This window comes from Acomys minous (assembly GCF_964271855.1).
Source record: "Acomys minous genome assembly, chromosome: 2".
NCBI lineage: Eukaryota > Metazoa > Chordata > Mammalia > Rodentia > Muridae > Acomys > Acomys minous.
In genome coordinates, this window is record NC_140484.1 from 7203694 (window position 1) to 7224304 (window position 20611).

At 39.3% G+C, this 20611-nt stretch overlaps 1 protein-coding gene across 3 annotated transcripts in view; it reads right to left on the reverse strand.

The window, feature by feature from the left end:
• PDCD4 (programmed cell death 4) overlaps positions 1 to 20611 on the reverse strand; it is a 28009-nt gene that overhangs the window by 4783 nt on the left and 2615 nt on the right. For all 3 annotated transcript variants that reach the window (XR_014777378.1, XM_084772585.1, XM_084772584.1), the window contains exons 2-8: positions 18267 to 18373; positions 16363 to 16665; positions 14533 to 14627; positions 13763 to 13876; positions 6065 to 6286; positions 4092 to 4189; positions 3138 to 3252 (exon numbers count right to left, since the gene is read on the reverse strand). Coding sequence is in view for 2 of the 3 variants with exons in the window: in XM_084772585.1 (XP_084628711.1) it covers positions 3138 to 3252; positions 4092 to 4189; positions 6065 to 6286; positions 13763 to 13876; positions 14533 to 14627; positions 16363 to 16665; positions 18267 to 18309 (990 nt within the window). In the remaining variant the exon portion in view is untranslated. The remainder of the gene's footprint in view (positions 1 to 3137; positions 3253 to 4091; positions 4190 to 6064; positions 6287 to 13762; positions 13877 to 14532; positions 14628 to 16362; positions 16666 to 18266; positions 18374 to 20611) is intronic.

Below are 20611 nucleotides of genomic sequence, written 5' to 3' on the forward strand. Positions count from 1 at the left end.
CTTCTTTTCTCTATATAACTGAGGATTTGAAACTCAGTATCTAAAAATATTCAGTGGAGATGGAGCGATTGTTTAGTGGTTAAAAGCACACTGGTTGCTCTTCTGGAAGACCGAAGTTCAATTCCCAGCACCCACATGTTTTTGACAACTATATATTAATATCTGATGCCCTCTTCTGGTCTCTGAGCACACTGCATGCACATGGTACATAGACTTATATGCAGGCAAAACACCCAAACAAGTTAAAACATTTAAAAAATAAAATTTAAAAATTTTTTAAATAAAAACACTTAGTGGAAAAAAAAAACACTCAGTGATTGAGCTTCAGTCATAGCAAGAGAAACAATTCTTAACCTCAAGCTAAAGCATGTACAGGATCATTTATGGCTCTAGAAAAGCCTCGTAAATGTTATTTAAGCAAAAGAGCTTCAACTACAAATAATCTTCCTTACAAAATTTCTGGGAAAAGCACATTTGTATCTAATAGTACTAAGTGAATTTTGGCTGGATAAATAAAATTATTTCATCTAAATATCCTCTACTTCAATTTCAGTAATATCTTCATAAAAAGTAAAGTAAAAATTTGCCACTAAGCTACATTGTAATTAGAATTAGAATATTTTGGTTGTTTTTTTCTTTAAGTATGTATCTGAGCCTGGGCGAATAGCTCAATGGGTTTCAGTGACAGCATGAAGCCCAAAGCCCAAAGGCTCCACACTCACATAAAAAATAAAATATAGTAATAATAATAACAACAACAACAACCAGGCATGGTTGTGAATAAATGCAAGTCCACCATTGCTGGCCAGAGCCAAAAGGATCCCTAAAGCTCACTAGCCAGTCAGTGAAGACAAAACAGCAAGCTTCTGGTTCAGTGAGAGACCCTACCTCAAGGAAGTAAGGTGGAGAGTAACACACCCAATGTCCATGCCTGTACACAGGCACAAAAACTCACACTTCATATGAGTGAGTGCACCATACCATACCATAAACACACACACACACACACAAACGCTGACTATACATACACAAAGAATAATGTAAATATAGTATTTACCCTTAATATAATACATACTAAATATCTGAAGATTTTTACTAAAATTACAAGGTATTTGTTATTTAAGATATATGTGTTATGCCTCTAATAGAGGACTGGCTTCAGTTCCCAGCACCCACACTGTTGCTCACAGCTGACCCTAACTTTAGTTGCAGGGAATCCAAAGCCTTTTCTGGCCCACACACTTGCTGATCATACAGACAAGCACGCACGCACACATATATATTCATCTGTAAAAAATTTTTTTAAGTGAAACAAACATTCCTTGCCTGATTCAATGCAAAATTACAAAACCATGTAAAGATTTCTCAAGTCTTTTCACTAAACCCTTGCTTCCATTTAAATGAGTACCCAAAATAATGTCATGTATTATTGGTTTTATTTCATTCTCTTTTTATTGAGTGATAATTCATATACTCTTAAGAGTTTATCAACTTCTCAAAATATCACCTTGAGTATTATCATATTAATAATATTTTCTAATAACCCATAAATGTGGCCTCTTTTTACCATATAAGACTTGAATTTCCTTTGTCAATTTTCATCATATTCTATGTTTATGCTATTATGAATAGTTATATTTGCATTTCTTTTTTTTTTAAAGATTTATTTATTTAAGTATACAGTGTTTCACCTTCATATATGCCTGCATACCGGAAGAGGGTACCAGATTTCACTATAGATGGTTGTGAGCCACCATGTGGTTGCTGGGAATTGAACTCAGGACCTTTGGAAGAGCAGGCAGTGCTCTTAACCTCTGAGCCATCTCTCCAGCCCTACATTTGCATTTCTGATTATTCATTCAATCCTAATGTATAGAGAACTGAATTTCATGTATTGATGTTGTTATCATGAAAATTTGCCAACTTTTTATTAATAGTTTGGTTTGGATTTTTGGAGTCTCTCTGTGGATTCACTGGGATTGTCTAATCTACACCTCAATTCCCTGAGAACAGAGCTAGTTCTACATCTTCCTCTCTAGCCAAGATACCCTTTATTGCCTTCTTTGCCTAATATGGCACATTTTAACCTTTTTTTACAATTCTCAAAATTTTTTAAATATACTGCAGTCATGACCTGACATTATCTACTGTAACATATGTAATAGCAAGAAGGGTCAATGCTCTAGTCACCCATTTGAACTGCTTAGCACTTAAGAGAGTGAGGGTCAAGGAGACAGCGCAGTGCGTGTCACACAAGCTTGACGGCCTGAGCTTGATCTTCACAACCCACGTCAACAGCTGGGTGTGGCGTGAGACTGTAATCTCAGGATTGCAGACAAAAACAGGGAGATACCTGGCTCACTGTGCAGCCAGCCCAGCTCTTGGGTAAGGTCTCAAAAAATAGGGTGGACATTTACTAAGGAGTCACACCTGAGGTTGACCTCTGGACTAAACACAGACACACATGCACACACACGAAAATCTAAAAAACAAAGTGAAAAGGGGTACATTAAAACAAGCACATAAACTATAAAACCTTCTCACTGTGAGTTTCAAGATCTACAGTTAGACATTACATTTTTTCCATTTATTATAGAACATGAGAGAAAACCCACAGGAAGCAAATCTTGCATTTTAATGGAATAACTCAATTGCTTTTCTTTTAACAAATGTAGTGAACATCTTATAAAGCCCAACCACTCTGATCTACTCTAACGTTCATAATCCCTAACCTGTAATTTCAGATGCTCAACTCGCTCATATAAGTAACACTTATTGACTAATTACTAATAGCCTTCCTTCAGCATTTTAAGACTAAATACTTTAAGACTTCAGGCATTCCTTAGACGTTCACAAACAGCCTTCTTATAATTACTCCTTCCTTAGATGTTCACAGACAACCTTCTTATATTCATGAATATAGTAGTCATGCTACTAAATCACAAAAAAAAAGAAAAAAAAAAACCAAGGGGAAAACCACAATTAGATAATTTTTTCTACTTCATAGATTGTTCAGTTTTTTAACCTACAGCTATATGACCAAATTGAATTCTTGCCCACAAAAATAAGACCTACTGGTTGTGTTGTTGTTTTCTCTTTCAAAAGAATGTAAGTTGAACACAATGTTTAGTAAGTACCTCTTTGACAAGGTGATTGACAGACTGCTGCCCACCTCCTGATCCCCACACACTGTCTTTGCGCTTTCCTCCTTTAGACATACTCAGGAGCACAGTAGCTTTATCCAGAGCAGCTCTATCAAAAAGACAAGGAAAAAGAAAATTTTCACTTTGATATATAGACATGATTACATAGATATGTTTACCATGCTATCAATAAAGTTTACAAAACTATGTGTATATTGACAACTTTCATGTAACAAAAATATATAATTTTTGAAAATAACTTTCCAAATAAAACTTAGGTACCAAAATATTTAACATTCTCATGTTCTTTCACATCCATTTCTCATATAAAAAATAATAATAAACATTGCAAAATAATTGAAATGTAAACAGGAAGGACCATTTCACATACAACTTATATAGATTCACATCTTCCCACTCAGGGAGATTTGCCCCATGAAGTTAAATTAAGATTTGCATCTGGGAAAACTTAAGGCCTTACTGTCTAAATCAAAGTCTCCAGGAAGTTTTGAAAAGTGAAACAACACATTTGACTTCTAACTCATTATATCACAGAACAAAAGTGAAAAGCACATTTTCTAACAGGAGAATTCTAAACAAGTCTCACTAGGCCACTCTTACTAAACCACTAAATTATAACTTCAGGAATCAGAACCAGAAGGCACCGTGAACACTACACACACACCCAATGCTTTCATTGTACAAGTAGGGAAACTGAAGCCCAGAGAAGGGAGACTTAAAAAGAGGGAACCTAATCATTTAACTCAGAATTTCTCCATTTTATTACTGTCCTCTTCCTGTTAATTCATGTCAACAATCTCTAACAATGCACAACAGATAAATGACAAATATATGTTCACAACATATTATTAATGCACGTGTCACTTTACAGGATGCTGTAGAAGTTCCCATTTTTGAAATTCTAGTAGCAAAAATTAATGTACTTACCTAGCCTGTACACAATCTACAGTTCCTTTGTAACTATCAATATAGGTATTACATAAGATTCCATCTCCAACAGCTCTAGCAATAAACTGGCCCACCAACTATAAGAAAGAAAGACAACCATATTAAAAAAAAACTAAAATACTTATTAGGACACAATTTTGAAATGCATAAATGATTTTTTAAAAAACTGGCTGAATGCACAATGCCTAAAATACATGCTGGGACATGCAGAAGCACCTACTTGTCATGCATGGTGTGTGCTCCTTTACACTGACCTTCAAGTCCATGCCATCAGAATTGGAAGGTACATCTGTTTTCCTCACTATTTAATCCCCAATATTTTGCACACTACCTCATTCTTAAATATAACCAACAATATCTATTAAAATGACTTAAAGTCAAGGGAAAAAGTCTCTTCTTCTTAAATAAAATAACCTAGAATGTTTTCTCAACCAACTATAAAATTTATCTTGTGGAGAAACACAAATAAACGTTCATTTGAAAGTCAGATCATAGCAAAATTTATTACAAAAACTGGAAACAACTTTAGTGTCAAACAGTAAAAGTGTGCCTTAAGTAATGCATACAAGTGAAGTGCACTACGGGGCCATAGGAAAAACTTGCCACGTTTTGTAAGCAAAATCAAATCTATAAAACAACGTATGTGATACAATTCCATTTTCTAAACAAAAGTAAAAGAAGATTGATAAATAACCAAAAACTAAAAATAAAAAATTAGGTATCAAAATGTTAACAGGTTCATGTAGAAGTTTTTTCCTAGCCTTTCTTCATTTTGGTTTTTATTCATCAAAAATTCTACAACCAATATGAACTCAGATGATCATCTTTAAAGCATGTATATAAAAAAATGAAGAGAAATAAGTGACTCATAGAAACAGCCTGCTACAGAAACATTTAGAAGCTCTCTATAAATTGAATGTTTATGCAAATGTTAATAAATAGCAATTACATGTTTTCAAAGCTAAAAAAGGGAAGTTATTACTTACAACTGTTTTAATAAATCACACTCAACTAAATCAATACAACTGTTAAGGCAACATACATTATAAAAATTCTTCTATATGACAGAAAATATGTGAGCAGAAAGTACATGTATTATATATGACCTAAAAAATATATTGAGTTGGATGGGAAAAGTAGTAACCCTAACCCTAACCCTAACCCTAGTTAGGGTAAGATGTAAAACCTAGTTTCGTTTCATCACAGCTGTTTGAAAACAGCAGAAAGGCTAGGTAGTGTTCCTCTCTCTCCATGTCCTCGCCAGCATGTGGCGTAGTTTGAATTTTTGATCTTAGCCATTCTGATGGGTGTAAGATGGAATCTCAAAGTTGTTTTGATTTGCATTCCCCAGATGACTAAGGAGGTTGAGCATTTCTTTAAGTGTTTCTCAGCCATTTGATATTCCTCTGTTGAGAATTCTCTGTTTAGTTCCAAGCCCCATTTCTCAATTGGGTTATTTGGTTTGGTGGTGTTTAATTTTTTGAGTTCTTTATATATTTTGGATATTAGACCTTTGTCAGATGTAGGTTGGTGATGGACAGAACATTCTCCACAGTTGAGTGGAGAGTGGGGTCTAACTTTCACACAAACTCTGGTGCCTCATATTTGACCATGTCCCCTGGAGGGGGAGACCTGGTGGCACTCAGAGGAAGCATAGCAGGCTACCAAGAAGAGACTTGATACCCTATGAACATATACAGGGGGAGGAGGTTCCCCCTCCATCACAGTCATAGGGGAGGGGAGTAAGGGGAAAATGGGAGGGAGGGAGGAATGGGAGGATACAAGGGATGGGATAACCATTGAGATGTAACAAGAATAAATTAATAAAAATTTTTAAAGAAAGAAAGAAAGAAAGGCTAGGTAGGTTATCACTCAGTGGAAAAGCATGTGCATGTGCCAACATGTGGGTGGCCCTTGTTTTAATACAGAAAATATAAACAAAGTAAACAAACCTGTGGTGCTCTAGGAGTATCCAATGCTAATTCAGGTAGATCCTTCAACAACTTATCAAACGACTTCTCCACATCATTTGTGCTCATCACTGTCCCACAGAGGTCAGAAAGCAGCTTGGATGTCATTTCTCGGTGACTGGCCTTACCCTCCAATGCTAAGGACACTGCCAACACTGGCACTCCACTTTTCATTTCACCAAGGTTTAAATCTCTTAACATCTCCTGTTTAAAAGAATAAAGAAAACTACTTGTTACTATAAATCAGTAAAATGCTAATTTTGCACAGCCATCCTTTTTATGTATCTTTACACCGCTCTCTCTTTTTCAGTATCAACAGTCATACTTAGCAGGTTTTAAACAATGATATTTATATAAGCTCTGCCTGAACAGCAGTACATCTGGGATGTGAAGAACAGTGAAACTAGTTTAACTACCTTTACTGTGCAATCTATTACTATTATTTCTACAAATACTTGAACATCTGTGGAGACATTCATCTTATATTACAGGCTGCTTGTATATTCTAATTTTTTCTCTTGAAGACTGGATTTTGTAGCACATGCCTTAAATCCCAGTACTGGAGAGGAAGGGGCAGGAAGACCTCAAGAGTTCAAGGCCAGCCTCATCTTACAGTGAGTTCCAAACCAGCCAGAGCTACGTTTACTATTTAAGTGGGATTGTTTTAAATGTTGGAATAAAAAAATTCCTATTAAAACACAACAGTAGCTAATATTTACTAACCACTCAACAATGTTACCAGGCATTGTTCCACTTCAGTTAATGCTCAAAATAACCCAAAGCTGAACATCTGCAGTAGTATGACCTCATAGGAAGAGTTCTAACATGGTTACTTAACACTGCCTGCTTTTTAATGTTTTCTTGAATTTTTTTTTACTAATTCATTTAATTTTATTTTATGTGCATTGGTGTGAGGGTGTCAGAGCCATTGGAACTGGAATTAGAGACAGTTGTGAGCTGCCATGTGGTTGCTGGGAATTGAACCCGGGTCCTTTAGAAGAACAGACAGTGCTCTTAACTGCTGAGCCATCTCTCCAGCCCCCGTTTTCTTGAAATTTTTAAACTACGATATACAACTAGGAGAATGCCAATACTACTTTCACAACCCCTGAGTACTATCCTGGTTGGTAATCTCTTCCTACACCGTTTCACCTTCTTCAATTGCACTGGTTTAAACAACAGCCTCATCTTACAAGGATAATCTTCAGTTATGATGTGGCAAACTCTAATTCCTAAGTAGCCTTTCATATGGCTAGCATCACCTCTTCCATGCTCTCTATTCTCTACTTCCATAACACTGCTTTTAACACAATGACAGGACACAGCTGCTCAGCAGGTAGAGATTCAAATGTCACAGTCCTTACCTTCACTAAACTTAAGCTCTTCCTCTAAACAGAATGTTCACCTATCTTTCCTTTACTTGGCCAATCTTAACCAAGGGAGGAATCACAGGTCACAAATTTCTCTGCACAGCATGTTTTATATAAGGGTTTCCTTCAAGATTGAGCCATTCCATCAGGCAGGGAAGCTCTTTTGTTTGTGGATGTTTTTAGGGTTTTCTGTTGTTGTTGGGAGGGATTAGGGTGGGGGTTGAGACATTGTTTTCTCTGTGTAGCCCTGGGTGTCCAGGAACTCAATCTGTAGACTAGGCTGGCCTCAAGCTCACCAAGACCTGCTTGCCTCTGCCTCTTAAGAGCTTCCCATGCACCTGGGAAGCTCTTTTAATGAGAAGGTAAACAGCTCAAAAATCTTCAGGAAGTCTCTGAAACTGACCATATTCAGTAGGCCTTTACCTACCAGAGGCAATCTACAAATAAGCCAAACTGAGCTTCAAAGATGACTGAGGCCCAGCGGGCCGCCTGGAAGAAGCCGAGACCAGACGCTGCCTAGACGAGGTTTAGGCCAACTGAGGCACCTGGAAAGGGCTCTCCAACCTGTTTGTACAGGTTATGCAGCGTGCTCCACATTCTCAGTTTTGTGAGCTGTTCTACCTGCTGGAGTAGGCTTTGGTGGTACAGCAGTCTATGGGCCATTTCTGCTCCTCTAAGTAAACCCCCATCCTTATTCCTCTAAGTAACCCCAAAAAAACCTCAGTAGTTCACAAAGTTGGACTCTGTTGCATCTGTACTTTGGTCTGTCACAAGTTCTGTATCTGGGGTGAGTAGACATGTATGATGTGATGTGTCTCCCCACGAAAAGTTTTGTCACACAACATAATTGATGCTCAAACAGGGACATGACAGAACCAAAGATGAGCTTGGGGGCGGGGAGGAGTGAGTGCATGGCCCTGACAGTGGGCAGCCGGCATGGAACTGAGGCTGAGAAGCCTGAGGGTACAGAGCATCAGCTCAGGAGACAGTTGTCCTTTCTTTTTTGAGTGTTAGTGCACTGCTTTTGCACTATGTTGTGCTAGAGGCTGCATGGTTCTTGCTATGGGTAATAAGATGTGCAACTAAGCCTGAGCCATCAGGATTAGTAATGTCTGTGGGGGAAACCCCAGGATGACAGTATCTGTCTATATGCTATGGGTGGCATGCCAGCTTGATAAATGGGGTCTGCCATGTGGATATGGAGATGCTCTGAAAACTGTTAAAATACTAGTAGCTGTTCTCAACCTGTGGGCTGCAAACCCTTCTGGGGTCATATATGAGATATACTGCATATCAGATACTTACATTATGACTCCTAACAGCAGCAAAATTATTTTATAGTTGGGGGTCTCCAGAACACTAGGAACTGCATGAAAGGGTCATAACATCTTCAGAGTCACTGGTGTAGAGGAAATGTAGAAGTCTTTAGAGGTCGCCTGGTCATTCTTACATGTAGTTCGAAGTGCACCTGAGGCTGAGGCTGCTGCCAAGCAGGAACTTGTGTGTGTAAAGAGAAGCAATTACAAGAAAGGGAGATATGGTTAGCATCCTCTGTGTTAGCCTCTAATATGGCAAACACACTAAACAAGAGGATGAGGTGAGATGCTGGCTTGCCACTTCTTAAGGTCTGGGAGCCAAAAGGAAAAGAGAAAGTTAGATCCATGCTCAAAAGCCCTTCCTAGGATCCAAGACTTGAGAATCCATAGGAAGATTTAGAGTGAGGAAGAGATTATGGTAAAAGCAATAGCAGGTACTCTAGAAATCGAACCTTTAAAGAGAAAAGGGGGAAAAAAATCTATGATCTAGAATATGGTTCAATGCAAGGAACTAAGGTGATCAGGAAATACTCCACACTTGAATTGCTGGAATTAGGGGAGACTTTTAAGCCTCACTTTTGGCTTGTGAGGCTATGGGCCATGGGAGTGGACAGGATAAGTCTGCCTGCTGTGGAGGCAGGAGGAAGAGGAGGGAGGAGGTAACTTCCCATCCCTCTCAAGGCTGCGCGTGACCTGAGACTGTATGAGGGCAATCGGTCTCTGGTGGACTGGCTTATGAAAGCCATGAGAACACTTGGTTATCTCTGTCTGAGGGCTCCATGAATATCAGGGGCTGTAGGGGCGAAGAGGGACAGGAGCTGTTGAGAGAACTAAGAATAAGAGGGTCTGTGTGAACCCCAGTTCCCCAGGTCAGGTAGAGCTGTGTTCACAGGGAAGTCAAAGGGAAGGCTGATCCAGCAGGGAGCTCATGGCTGCTATGGAGCTTTAGTGACTTCGCTGAGCTCGTTGGGGACAAGTTCTTTATCAAGTAGGGAAGGCTTTGACAGACCTCGGTGACTTAGAGCAAGCTGTAACGAGAGTCAGTCATGTGAGAAAGCAGCCATGGAAAGAAGAAAAAGACAAAACAGAGAAAGGTCTGTCTGGATTCCTCAAAGACAAATGTGGTGGGATTGTGTCTCTCTAGAGTTTCCGAGGAAAAACCTGACAGAAAGCCAAACTGTGTGCTAAGGGTCTTCTGGACTGCTTTAAAGCCCAAAGAGCAGTTCACAGAAGACACCATGACAGAACAATACAGGTAAAGATGGTCAAGCGTGTCCCAGGGGTGCTGATTATGCCCCAGACTAAGAAGGGTGGGTACATTTCCCTCCAGTAAAAGGTTATGCTAGTGGCAGAGATTGTTTGCCCAACCAGGAACTCTCCCACCAGCCAGGAACGGTGAATGGCAGGTAACACCTACAGCCGTATCCACAGTGCCTGTCTGACCTGGGAGCCAGCAGGTACAACGGGGACGAGCAGGGCCACATTCACCTTTGGCCATGAGCAGGTCTGAGCAGATTAACTCAGGCCACTGAGTTTATCAGTGGTGGAGGAATGCAGAAAGGCTCCAAGGAAGAGCTGGAGGAGATGGAAGCGCAATGGCTCAGAGAAGGACTGAAGATTGAGGGAGTTCCTCAGTGCCTCCTAGCCACGCTTGTAGTCAACCCTGGTCTGCAGAGGAAGCAACGGAGAAATGGACAACTCTTTCGCTGTATTAGACTTGCTCACTTTCCACTTTACTATCGTCCTAGTTGGGAACTGGGCTCCCTGACACTGCTCAGAACAGATTACAGTAGGCCATCAGAGCGCTTCACCAGCCTTACCTCTATAGCCCCCTCTGTTATGTGTTGGTGCACTGGGGTGTCCCCTGTCCTGCCCGCTCTCTGGAAAACGTGTTCTACCTATGACATAAGGCTAACTTCTGAGTGTTGGAGATGTACCTAGAGGACAGCAATGAATCTGAAGGAATGAGTGAAGAGACGCTCGCCAGCCCAAGCATCCTCCTCTCTCCCTTGTTCCTTTCCCCATATCTCCTTCTTCCTCTATCTGTTACTGTTTGTTATTCCCTGTCCTTTATCCCTCTAGGACAAATAAATCTCCTTTATGCTGAGAACTTGGCTTTGGGTACCTTAAGCCAATACCAGTCCCTGCAATGAAGATGGGAGACCAAACCACAGATGCAAGGGCCAGCACAGGTGTAAAATTCTTGGCAGTATTATGGTCCAGTCCGGTAAGACACATAGGATACCTGACAACATTACTGTCAAAATCCTACAACAGGCTGTGCCTGTGTATGTAAAGGAGATACAGGCATTTGGAGAGCTCTAGGTGTATTAGCAAATTTTCATAGCCCATCTTGCCTAACCTGCCCATTCTCTGTATAAACTGATAATGAAAGGTTACATGAGATTGTCGCAGAAAGGCTCAAGTGGCTTTGGAATGGCTAAGCTCATTGCAGGACAGGCTGAACAGCTGTGTGCCACACCACCCCAATGTCTCCTCTGGTCAGAACTAATCAGAAGTTGATAAGGCTATAGCTGGGGGCAATGGCAAGAGCAACCTAAGCAAAATTCCAATAGGGTTTTGGTCTGTTATAGAAAGCTCAGTGCAGGGCAAAATAACAGCAACTGTTAGGTGGGATTTAAAGCACTCCAACAGGTAGAATCTATAACTAGTTTTACCCTAGTGACTTAAGAGCATCTTGCCCAATAAAGGGCTGGGTTGAAGGCCTCCTGGCCAGACTGCTTTCTGGTGTAGCACAGAAGCAAACTCTATGAAGGTGGTAAGCATACGTACAGCAGTGAGGTCTGGTGTATGTAAGCCCATCATCAATGCCATGTAGGCTGTCCTAGCATCAAGGTCCTTTAAGCTGCTGAGCATCCCCTAGTAACTGAGTTTAAATCCAAATGATTCCCTACATGGGAGGAAAAGGACACTTCCAGAAGCTCTAAGATTGTTGACTGGAAACCCCAGTGCCAGAAGTGGGCACTTGTTGTCTAGGGAAGCCCATGAGGTCCCTGAAATCATAAAGCTTACTGCTATTACTGCTGGCTGTATTCCAGTCCTAGATGGTAAGACCTTGTTGCTGAAAGCACTGCATGCGCATTCTCTCATTACGGCACATGGAGAATTAAGCTGGGGCTGAACTGTAAACTCCCAGCTTAATGGCTGCTTTCACAATGCCAGAAAAAGCCACGCAGGCTTCTGGAGAACTATGACCAGCATTCCAGCTTGGCTATGGACCCTGTATGCTGAAGTACTGACCCTCTAGGCAGGATGTGCAATACTGACTTGGCCATCCTGGGTAAAACCAACAGTTTTCCAACTGGATTCAAGGCCTATACCACCAAAGAGAGTTCACACCTGGTACTGGAAACCAGGACAAACCCTGTAGCTAGGGAGGTCCTAAGTCCTGTGGGGAAGCAACTTGTACGGTTTTTCTATATAGATGTGATATGCTTGTCAAACTGCCTTCTAAACATGTGTTTACACATATAGATGACCCATTGTTATCAGCCTCAACTCATAACTACTGGTGAAGATCCTAAGAACAAGTAACTTATTGTGGCACTTCTTAGGCAAAGGTGGACATCTACAGTCAACCCCTCTCCAAGGCTCAGGGATCACTACAGAAAGGTGGAAAGAAGTAAGAGCAGGAGTAATTCCATCCTGCAAGGAAGTTCTTTAAACAGGAAGGTAAACAACTCAAATAGCTTCAGAAAGTCCCTGCAACTGACCAGATTCATTAAGTCTCTCCCTGCCAGAGTGAGCAGAGGCAAGCTACAAAGGCTTACAGAGGAGAAATGCTAAGACTTTTGAGACCACACCAGCAGCCAAAGCAGCAGAAACCAGCCAAGCTGCCTATAACAAGTTTAGACCAACTGAGGCACCTGGAAAGAACACTCTCCAACCCGTTGGGCTGCCTGTAGGCTATGCAATGTGCTCCAGGTTCCCAGCTTTGTAAGCTGTCACCCATGCAAGAGCAGGCTTTGGTGCCCCAGCTGTCTTTGAATCACTGGTTCACAAAGTTGGACTCTGGTGGTATCTGGATTTTGGACAGTCATGAGGTCCCTATATAGAGTGAGTAGACACGTATGTGTTGAGTCACCCCAGAAAAAGTTTGTCACATAACAGTGTGTAATAAACAAGTACTGGTTTTATATTGAAATTCTATAAATCCAAAGATACCAAACCTATGTAACGAACAAAAAAAAAAAAGTCCAGCTTGGATTTTAAGAATTATAAGTGTCTTCCAATTAGATATTGTTATATTTCTGGTCTCTAATTCTAATGAAACCTGTCATTTTATTTTACCCTTCTAGATTTACTTTATGAACAATTCACTACAGCCCATTAAATATTCTCATACAAATTATGATTCAAAATTTTGGTTGCCCGTATACATTCTTTCCCAACTCTCTGACTAAACTTTCTTCTTTCGAGTACAGATACATTTTAATCTCATCCATAACAATCATCAAATCCTAACTGAGATCCTGAAGAGGTTTCACAGAATCTATAAAGTCCCTGAAATTGTTTAGATTATAAAACCAGCTGCTATAAATATATAAAAATAGTAGTGGTGTCATTTTCCCCACAGTGAAATGGCATATAGGTTTCATAAGAGCCCAAAAACATGTAAGAAAATTATTTCAGCAAAAAAAGTTTATCGCTCTTTTTGTTTTTAAGCCCTATGTAGCCCAGACTGGCCTCAAACTCAGGACTGTCCTACCTGCCTTCACCTCTGCAGCACTGGGATTTAGGCACAAAGCACCATGCCTAGCACACTCCCACCGTGCCTAGCACACTCCCACCGTGCCTAGCACACTCCCACCGTGCCTAGCACACTCCCACCGTGCCTAGCACACTCCCCTTCTTGGCTAAGACATTTGCTGTTGTTACAAAAGGAGAAACAGAAACTTATCCAGAGTGATTCAAAATCACTCTAAATGTTTTATCTATAAAGGTGCTTTTTCTCCCTGCAACTTAAAACCTACCGCCACTTCATTCGTGTCTCCATGCTCAAAGTACTCTTGTATAATTGGTGTTAAAGTCTTCTCAAATGCTGTCTCATCCAGAGGCAAAACTACAGTTTCATAAACACAGTTCTCCTGTAAGAAGGATTATAAATTATTCAGATAAACTGAAATTATCATTTCATATTCCAACTGGTTAGTGATCACTAGTAAGGCAGATAAAGATATGCTACCTATTTTAATTACTTCTGTAGTCATAGGATGAAATAAGACTACCCATGAGGTAATATAGTGACACTGGTAAGCTGGAAGCAGTGTCATTGTACCAATTATACTTCTGAAATTTTTCCATTAAAAAGTAGAACTTCACGACAATGCATTTACATTTCTTACTAAGTACTATCACGATAGAAAGTGCGCATGTCCCCAGAACAACACACACACTAGCACTCATGTAAAACAGTAGCTCTGAGAAGGGACCTGACACCGATAACCCACAGGACACAAGAGAACCTTTACCATCAGTAGTCATCCCAAACCAATAAACACCTCCTTTTGACGCCAGAACCAAGCGGAAATTATGTAGACTTTACTATAATAAACTGGCTTTCCTAATCTAAAATTAACTTAGCAACCAGAAAGTATTGAGTATTAATCACTTTGCCATTCATGTGATATATGCCTTTATAGCACAGTATATTGATATCTGATCGTGTATCACTTTACAATCTTGTGAGTGAAAAATCAAGAACTCTTACACACAGTGAGTATATTTAAAAAATAACTGATACCTGGTCATCATCATAGTTTGGGTCTTTCACATCCACCTCTTCCACATCGTATACCTGCCCAGGTGTACCCCAGACACCCTTGCCTCCTGCACCACCTGAAAGTTCAATTGGTAGTTCATAAATATTAATCAAAACCTGAAATAATTTCAAATGTAAATATTCTTATGTCAATTATTTTCCAGTTGAGAATCATACTTGGAACTCCTATTTAGATCGCTTTTTAAAATAATAGATTATCTATATCCAAAAGCATCAAGTCAAAATAAGTTAGAAAAAACAAAGGCAGATTCTTTAGAATATTTTTTTAATCTGACAACAGCCAGATCACAGACCTTCAGAATGTGACACTGTGGTGAGGCTTTAAACTTTGAAATTTCTTGGAAACAGAAAAAGAGGAAAAAAAGAGAAACATGTTGGGGCAGTGATGTGGCATTAAAACCTTAGCATACAACGAATTATTCCACAAAGAATCCTAAGGACAACCACCAAATGCTTTAACTCTAACATTCCTCCATATGAAGTACATGCTAAACTACACTGTCAAGTCAGCACTGGGCTAACAAAGCACTAATTGCTATTTGAGAATCAGCAGCACTAACAGCTGTTTCTGTCTACTTCTGTATATAGACCAGAGTACAACGACAACACAGCAAGCTGCTTCTCCGTATCAACTTACTGTGGCACTTTCATAAGGCCAAATCTGTCTAAAATGACACTTTTTAAAAGCCTTCCATTGAGATGTAATATGAATAAATTAATAAAAAATTCAAAAAATAAAAAAAGAGAAAAACATAAAATAAAAAAGCCTTCCTTCATAATGCCATTGCCCACTCTGAAGTGTCACTCTGTACCTGCAGTATAATCTGTGCCGACAGAGCACACCAGAATCAGATGCCTGCATCACTGTGACCCAAGTGACTATGGAGCTATTCACAAAAGCATCTCTCAAAGTCCACTATACTTTACTGAATATTGGTGTATTTATCTTTCTCTACTCCACAATCGTCCTGCTGTCTTGCCATTACTTCTAGGTTCATGAACAGATGCTGCAACTCAACCTCATCTTTCATTTCCCCTCCTTCCAAGCACTTTCATCACAAGAGCCATTTACATTATCAGGGTCTTAGTTAGATGTATAAATGAAAGCTAACACCATTCAAAATCCAGTCCAATCTCCAAATTCTATCAAAATCCTACTACAGACAGAAGCTGGAAAACGCTCATCCAGTGAATTTTAAGTGTCTCTCAGTATTCTAGGCACTGGGTACAGCAGTGAAATAAATCAATCCACTCCAGTACTCAGACTAAAGAGCCAAACTAAAGAGAACGCAGACCCAGACCTACATATATGTTGTCAAGTGTATAGTCACTATCTTTAACAATGCACATAATTAGGTTAGTTTGGTAACAGTTATGATAAATCTGGTCACTTTCACAGTATGTATAAAATTTCTAACTGAAAGCATCAATGTATACTATATCTTGCTGGGAGGAAAAAATAAATTTTCTACTCCAAAGAAAACAGAATCAACCTAAATAAAAAGTAAAATGGGCCTTCAGCTCTACTATAAGTAGATATGCAGCCCATAAAATCTTAGAACTGTCCATACTTCTGCCCGTTTTAGAACAGGGGCCTCCTAGCACAGGACCTGGGATTTTCCACCTGTGTTTCTTTTCTTTTCTTTTTTTAGTTTTTCGAGACAGGGTCTCTCTGTGTAGCCTTGGCTGTCCTAGACTCGCTTTGTAGACCAGGCTGGCCTCGAACTCACAGCGATGTGCCTGCCTCTGCCTCCCGAGCCGCATGTGTTTCTTTTCAGGGCACACACTAACCTTTCTTTGGCAGCCCCCTTCCTTTCCCAGATCTGGACCGCCTATCTAGCAACCTTCCTTTTGGACTGGTGGGCACAGTTACTCCGCTTCTAACTGCCTCACTTCCATTATCACTGACTGAATCGCCTCTGCCAGAGTCCCGGGAGGAGTTTTTCCGAAGTCGTCTTTTTGCTTTAGCGTTAATTCTAGCTTCATTAATAGAGGATGCAGAAATCCAATTTCCATTTATCTCATTCTTTAGTTCCTCGGTGCCAGTATTTTCTTCATCACCAGAAAAGAGAGAGTCGCTTAAATTATCAGGATCTTAAAAGAGGAAATGAAGAAACCAAAGTAAATATTTCTGATATCCACTGTTATGGCAGGTAAAAATTTGGTTACTACATATGAAGTTAACATTTTGTAGGTTAGTAGTGGTCATACATTGCCAATTTCACATGACTTAATCTAATAAAAGGACATATAAGATTATTTTTCCCATTAAATTAATTTACTGAATTTTAATTAATAGGGTTTTAAAAAAAAAAAGAGGTTACTACACGTTTGAAAAATAAAATCTATCCTGGTACAAAGAACATAAAAGTGTAGGCCTGTGAGCAGGAGTTACCAAGTAGAGAGAGTAGGACCAAGACTCTTGGGACAAAGGAGACACACTACAAAGTTATCTATTGTACTTTTACACTACCAGCTCCGCAACTTAGACAGACAGAGCAGAGTATATTTGAAATTACTTCCCAAGAATTCCCTATTCAGTTACAAATACTCAGGAAACATTAGTAACTCCTGCAATGTACATTTGGCAATAAGTACTCACATGTAATTGTTCAACTGATTGCCTTCAACATAAGGAATGCTCCTAAAATCATCTCCTCCAACTCCTAATGTATTTCCCTAAAGTCCTATCTCTGAAAAGTTAGCACCTAAAATGATTCCAAATGGTCCCTTGCTTACAAGTCATTTTGTAACTAATCTGTTATGAAAATTCTCCACAATATACACCCCAAATCTCACTCCCTGCAGGGACATCTTCCTAAAAACTCAAGCCACAGTAACAGTAATGCTCATTTTATCCTTACTTAGCCCATGGCAGCCATCGGGGTTTTACATCCTTCATAATGCTTTCCCCCTGGTCATAGCCTCAAAGACGGGGCAGTCACTAGACTGTGCTTCCTGTCAACAGCACCCATCAGAGCACTCTCTTCCCTAGCTCAGATGTTGTGAAAATTACATGACAACCTCAGCTCTACTCTAGAAACACTTTTTTTTTTAGTCAGAAAGGCTACTGAATCCATTTACCACTGTAGCATGGGTAACTCAAATAACAGCCAAATGACCCAAATTGTTTGATACCTAATTATACTTATGTGTACAATTCATATGTCTGACTTTATTGTATTCTGAAATAGTTTTAAAACTAAAATTTAAAAACTATAGTTGTATTCAATCCTTTTAGATTCTTAACAAAAAAGTACAAATGCTAATAAGAAAATGCTGTGACCCAAAACACACACATGCAGTGCGTTAAGGTATTCATTAGGCTCAGTCTCTGCCCTCAATCTTCAAAGCATTCTCCAAAAGCAAGCCCTTACTGAAAACTCTTTCAAAGCATTTCACATGATCTCAAAACAACGTGTGAGAGTCTTTATTATGAAACACGTCACTGCGCACTTTTGCCCTGCTGACCACCATACTCAATGCTGACTATTTTTACATGCAAACAGTCAGACTTCACTACGATGTCTTTTTGTCTTTTCAAACTCTTGTACTAGTTTTTGTCTTTTTGTAGAGCTGGGATACCTGAAGCACGGATAAGAAGGCACTTTAAAAGGTTTACTCATTTTTTTCCACATAAAGCGTGGTACTAGCGCCACGTCCGCTCACAAGTTAGGGTTTAAGATACTACTTACCAGTGGGGTTTACAGTCAGTATCCGCTCATTTTCTACATCCATTTTTCCTTAATTTCACTTGCACTGATTATACACAAATTACTAAATGGAAGTCTTCCTTTAGAATCTATGTTTTAAAAAAAGAAAAGTCTCAATATCTTTACGGACACGATTAGGTTAAATTCAACTTACTTGAATACAATGTCAAAAATGCCTCTTTCTATTTTTAAGAGTTTGCTATCCTTTCGAAAATACTTACCTCCAAATTTCTTCACAAGTTTTTCTGAGACAAAGAGAAAACAAAACCTTGAGATAAAATACATCCTATTTCAGCATGTGCCAATGAATCCCTCAAATCTGGTGTGTAAAGATCTATTTACAACACACACTTTATTCAACTAAAGAAATATACACACCAGATCCACCCATGTGTGTGTGTGTGTGTGCGCGCGCACACGCGCGTAGGCCTGCATGCAAACCACATGTAAGCAGGCAGCTGTGGAGGCCAGAAGAGGGCGCTGTGTCCTCTGGACCTGCAGATGTGGATGCTGGGAACTGAACTCGGGTCCTGTGGAAGAACACTAAGTACTCTTAAGCCATATTCCATCTCTCCAGCCCACATTTAATGCAGTCTTAAAATTCATACTACAGCCACATATAGGGACATAAATATTGGGTAGTTCCTAACAAAAACGTAAATTTACTCTAAAATATAAACAACAGTTTTGGCTAATCAAGAACACTTCATGCATTGATCTTTCACATCACAGAAGCAGCTGCTATTTCATTACTTTTGTCTTTATATGAGGCACTGAAACAAGACATTTTAAAACATATTTTCTGTGATTTATTTTTAGCATGTTGTTTTTATAACCTAAAATTTTCATTCTAAGGAAGAAACTACTTTAGGAACAAATAAAAGCCAGTTGTGTTAAAAACACATTTGAAATCACAGCACTCAAGAAGCACAAGCAAGGATATCAGGAGCTTAACACCTACATAACAGCACTGTAAGTGTGGGGAGGGGGCACCGACAGAACTTAGTGGTAGCATGAGTTAACTTGTGAAACAAATATAACACCTTATATTTAAGTAATGACATAATTCTTAGGCTTCACGGAGATGTTATCATACCGCCTGAAAAAAAAAAGAATATAGTAAAATCATCCTCTAATTCTATTCAGAATTAACTGATGTGGAGGTCTACACAGTCTCTTCCCAATGTTTTAACTTCAAAGAACTTAGGATTTAGAAAAATGAATTTTAGGATAGAGATATGCAGATTTATAAAGATATAAGACCAAATAGTTTGAAAGCACAAAAATTTAGAACTTTCATGGCTGAAAATGCCACGTTCTGCTTCCTTTCACTGCAGGCGTGAGTTATAGGATGTAGAAAATCTGTCGTGTGTGCAGTGATTTAAGTTTAACTAGTTATACTGTCAAGGTTTTTCTTTTATTCTTCATGCAAATAAATCTTCTAGAAAATATTTTCTGCAGCATCTACCTCATGAAGGGAAAAACATTAAAAATAATACTTATAAAGCCCTTTATAATTCAAAATGATTTTTATGTGCAGTATTTCATGTATTCACTTTGCATACAATACAAGAGACTCACAACAAGTAAATGATCTGTGCAGGGAGAAACGGCAGCACAGTGGGAGGATGCCTGTGAGAACCCAAACCCTGTGAGTGCAGCAGGGAGCGAGCAGGGCCCTTGAGGGACATCCTTCTGGGAGTTAACACACGGCGCTTATGACAACATAGGCTTGTTACACCAATTGTTAAATACCGGTTTCCAAACACTGAAAAATAATTAACTATGATAGAGAAAACAGATGCCAAGAAATGACTGCCACAAATAATAGTATTTTATCAAGTAACTGTAACAACAACAAAAAGTTCTATCTCCAGACCACGACAACTGGATCAAGCAATCAAGAATCCAGTCACACCTACAGCGTCACAGCTGCTCGAAAGGGGGAAAAAGTATGTGCTCTTCAGCAGGAGGCTTTTTTCTTTTCTTTTTTTCAATTTAATAATCCTTAGAATGCTTAATTCAATTTGCTACATCCTAATATATACAAAATCATTTCTAACGAGGGAAAAACTATGCATGCAGCTAAACAGTAAGGCTCCAGTGTATTTCCTAAACATCCTGTAAATTACCCTGAAATTTTTTGGAAGTGGAATTTAGACCATATGTTAACTAGAAAATTACTTTACGGCTTCCCTGGGTTACCATCACATTAATTAGCAACGTGCAGCAAAAAGCACTCTACCACAGTGATGCAAAAGCAACCACTACAGAAAACAACCACATACATTTATTTTTTGCAATCCTAACAAGTATTTTTCCCTTAT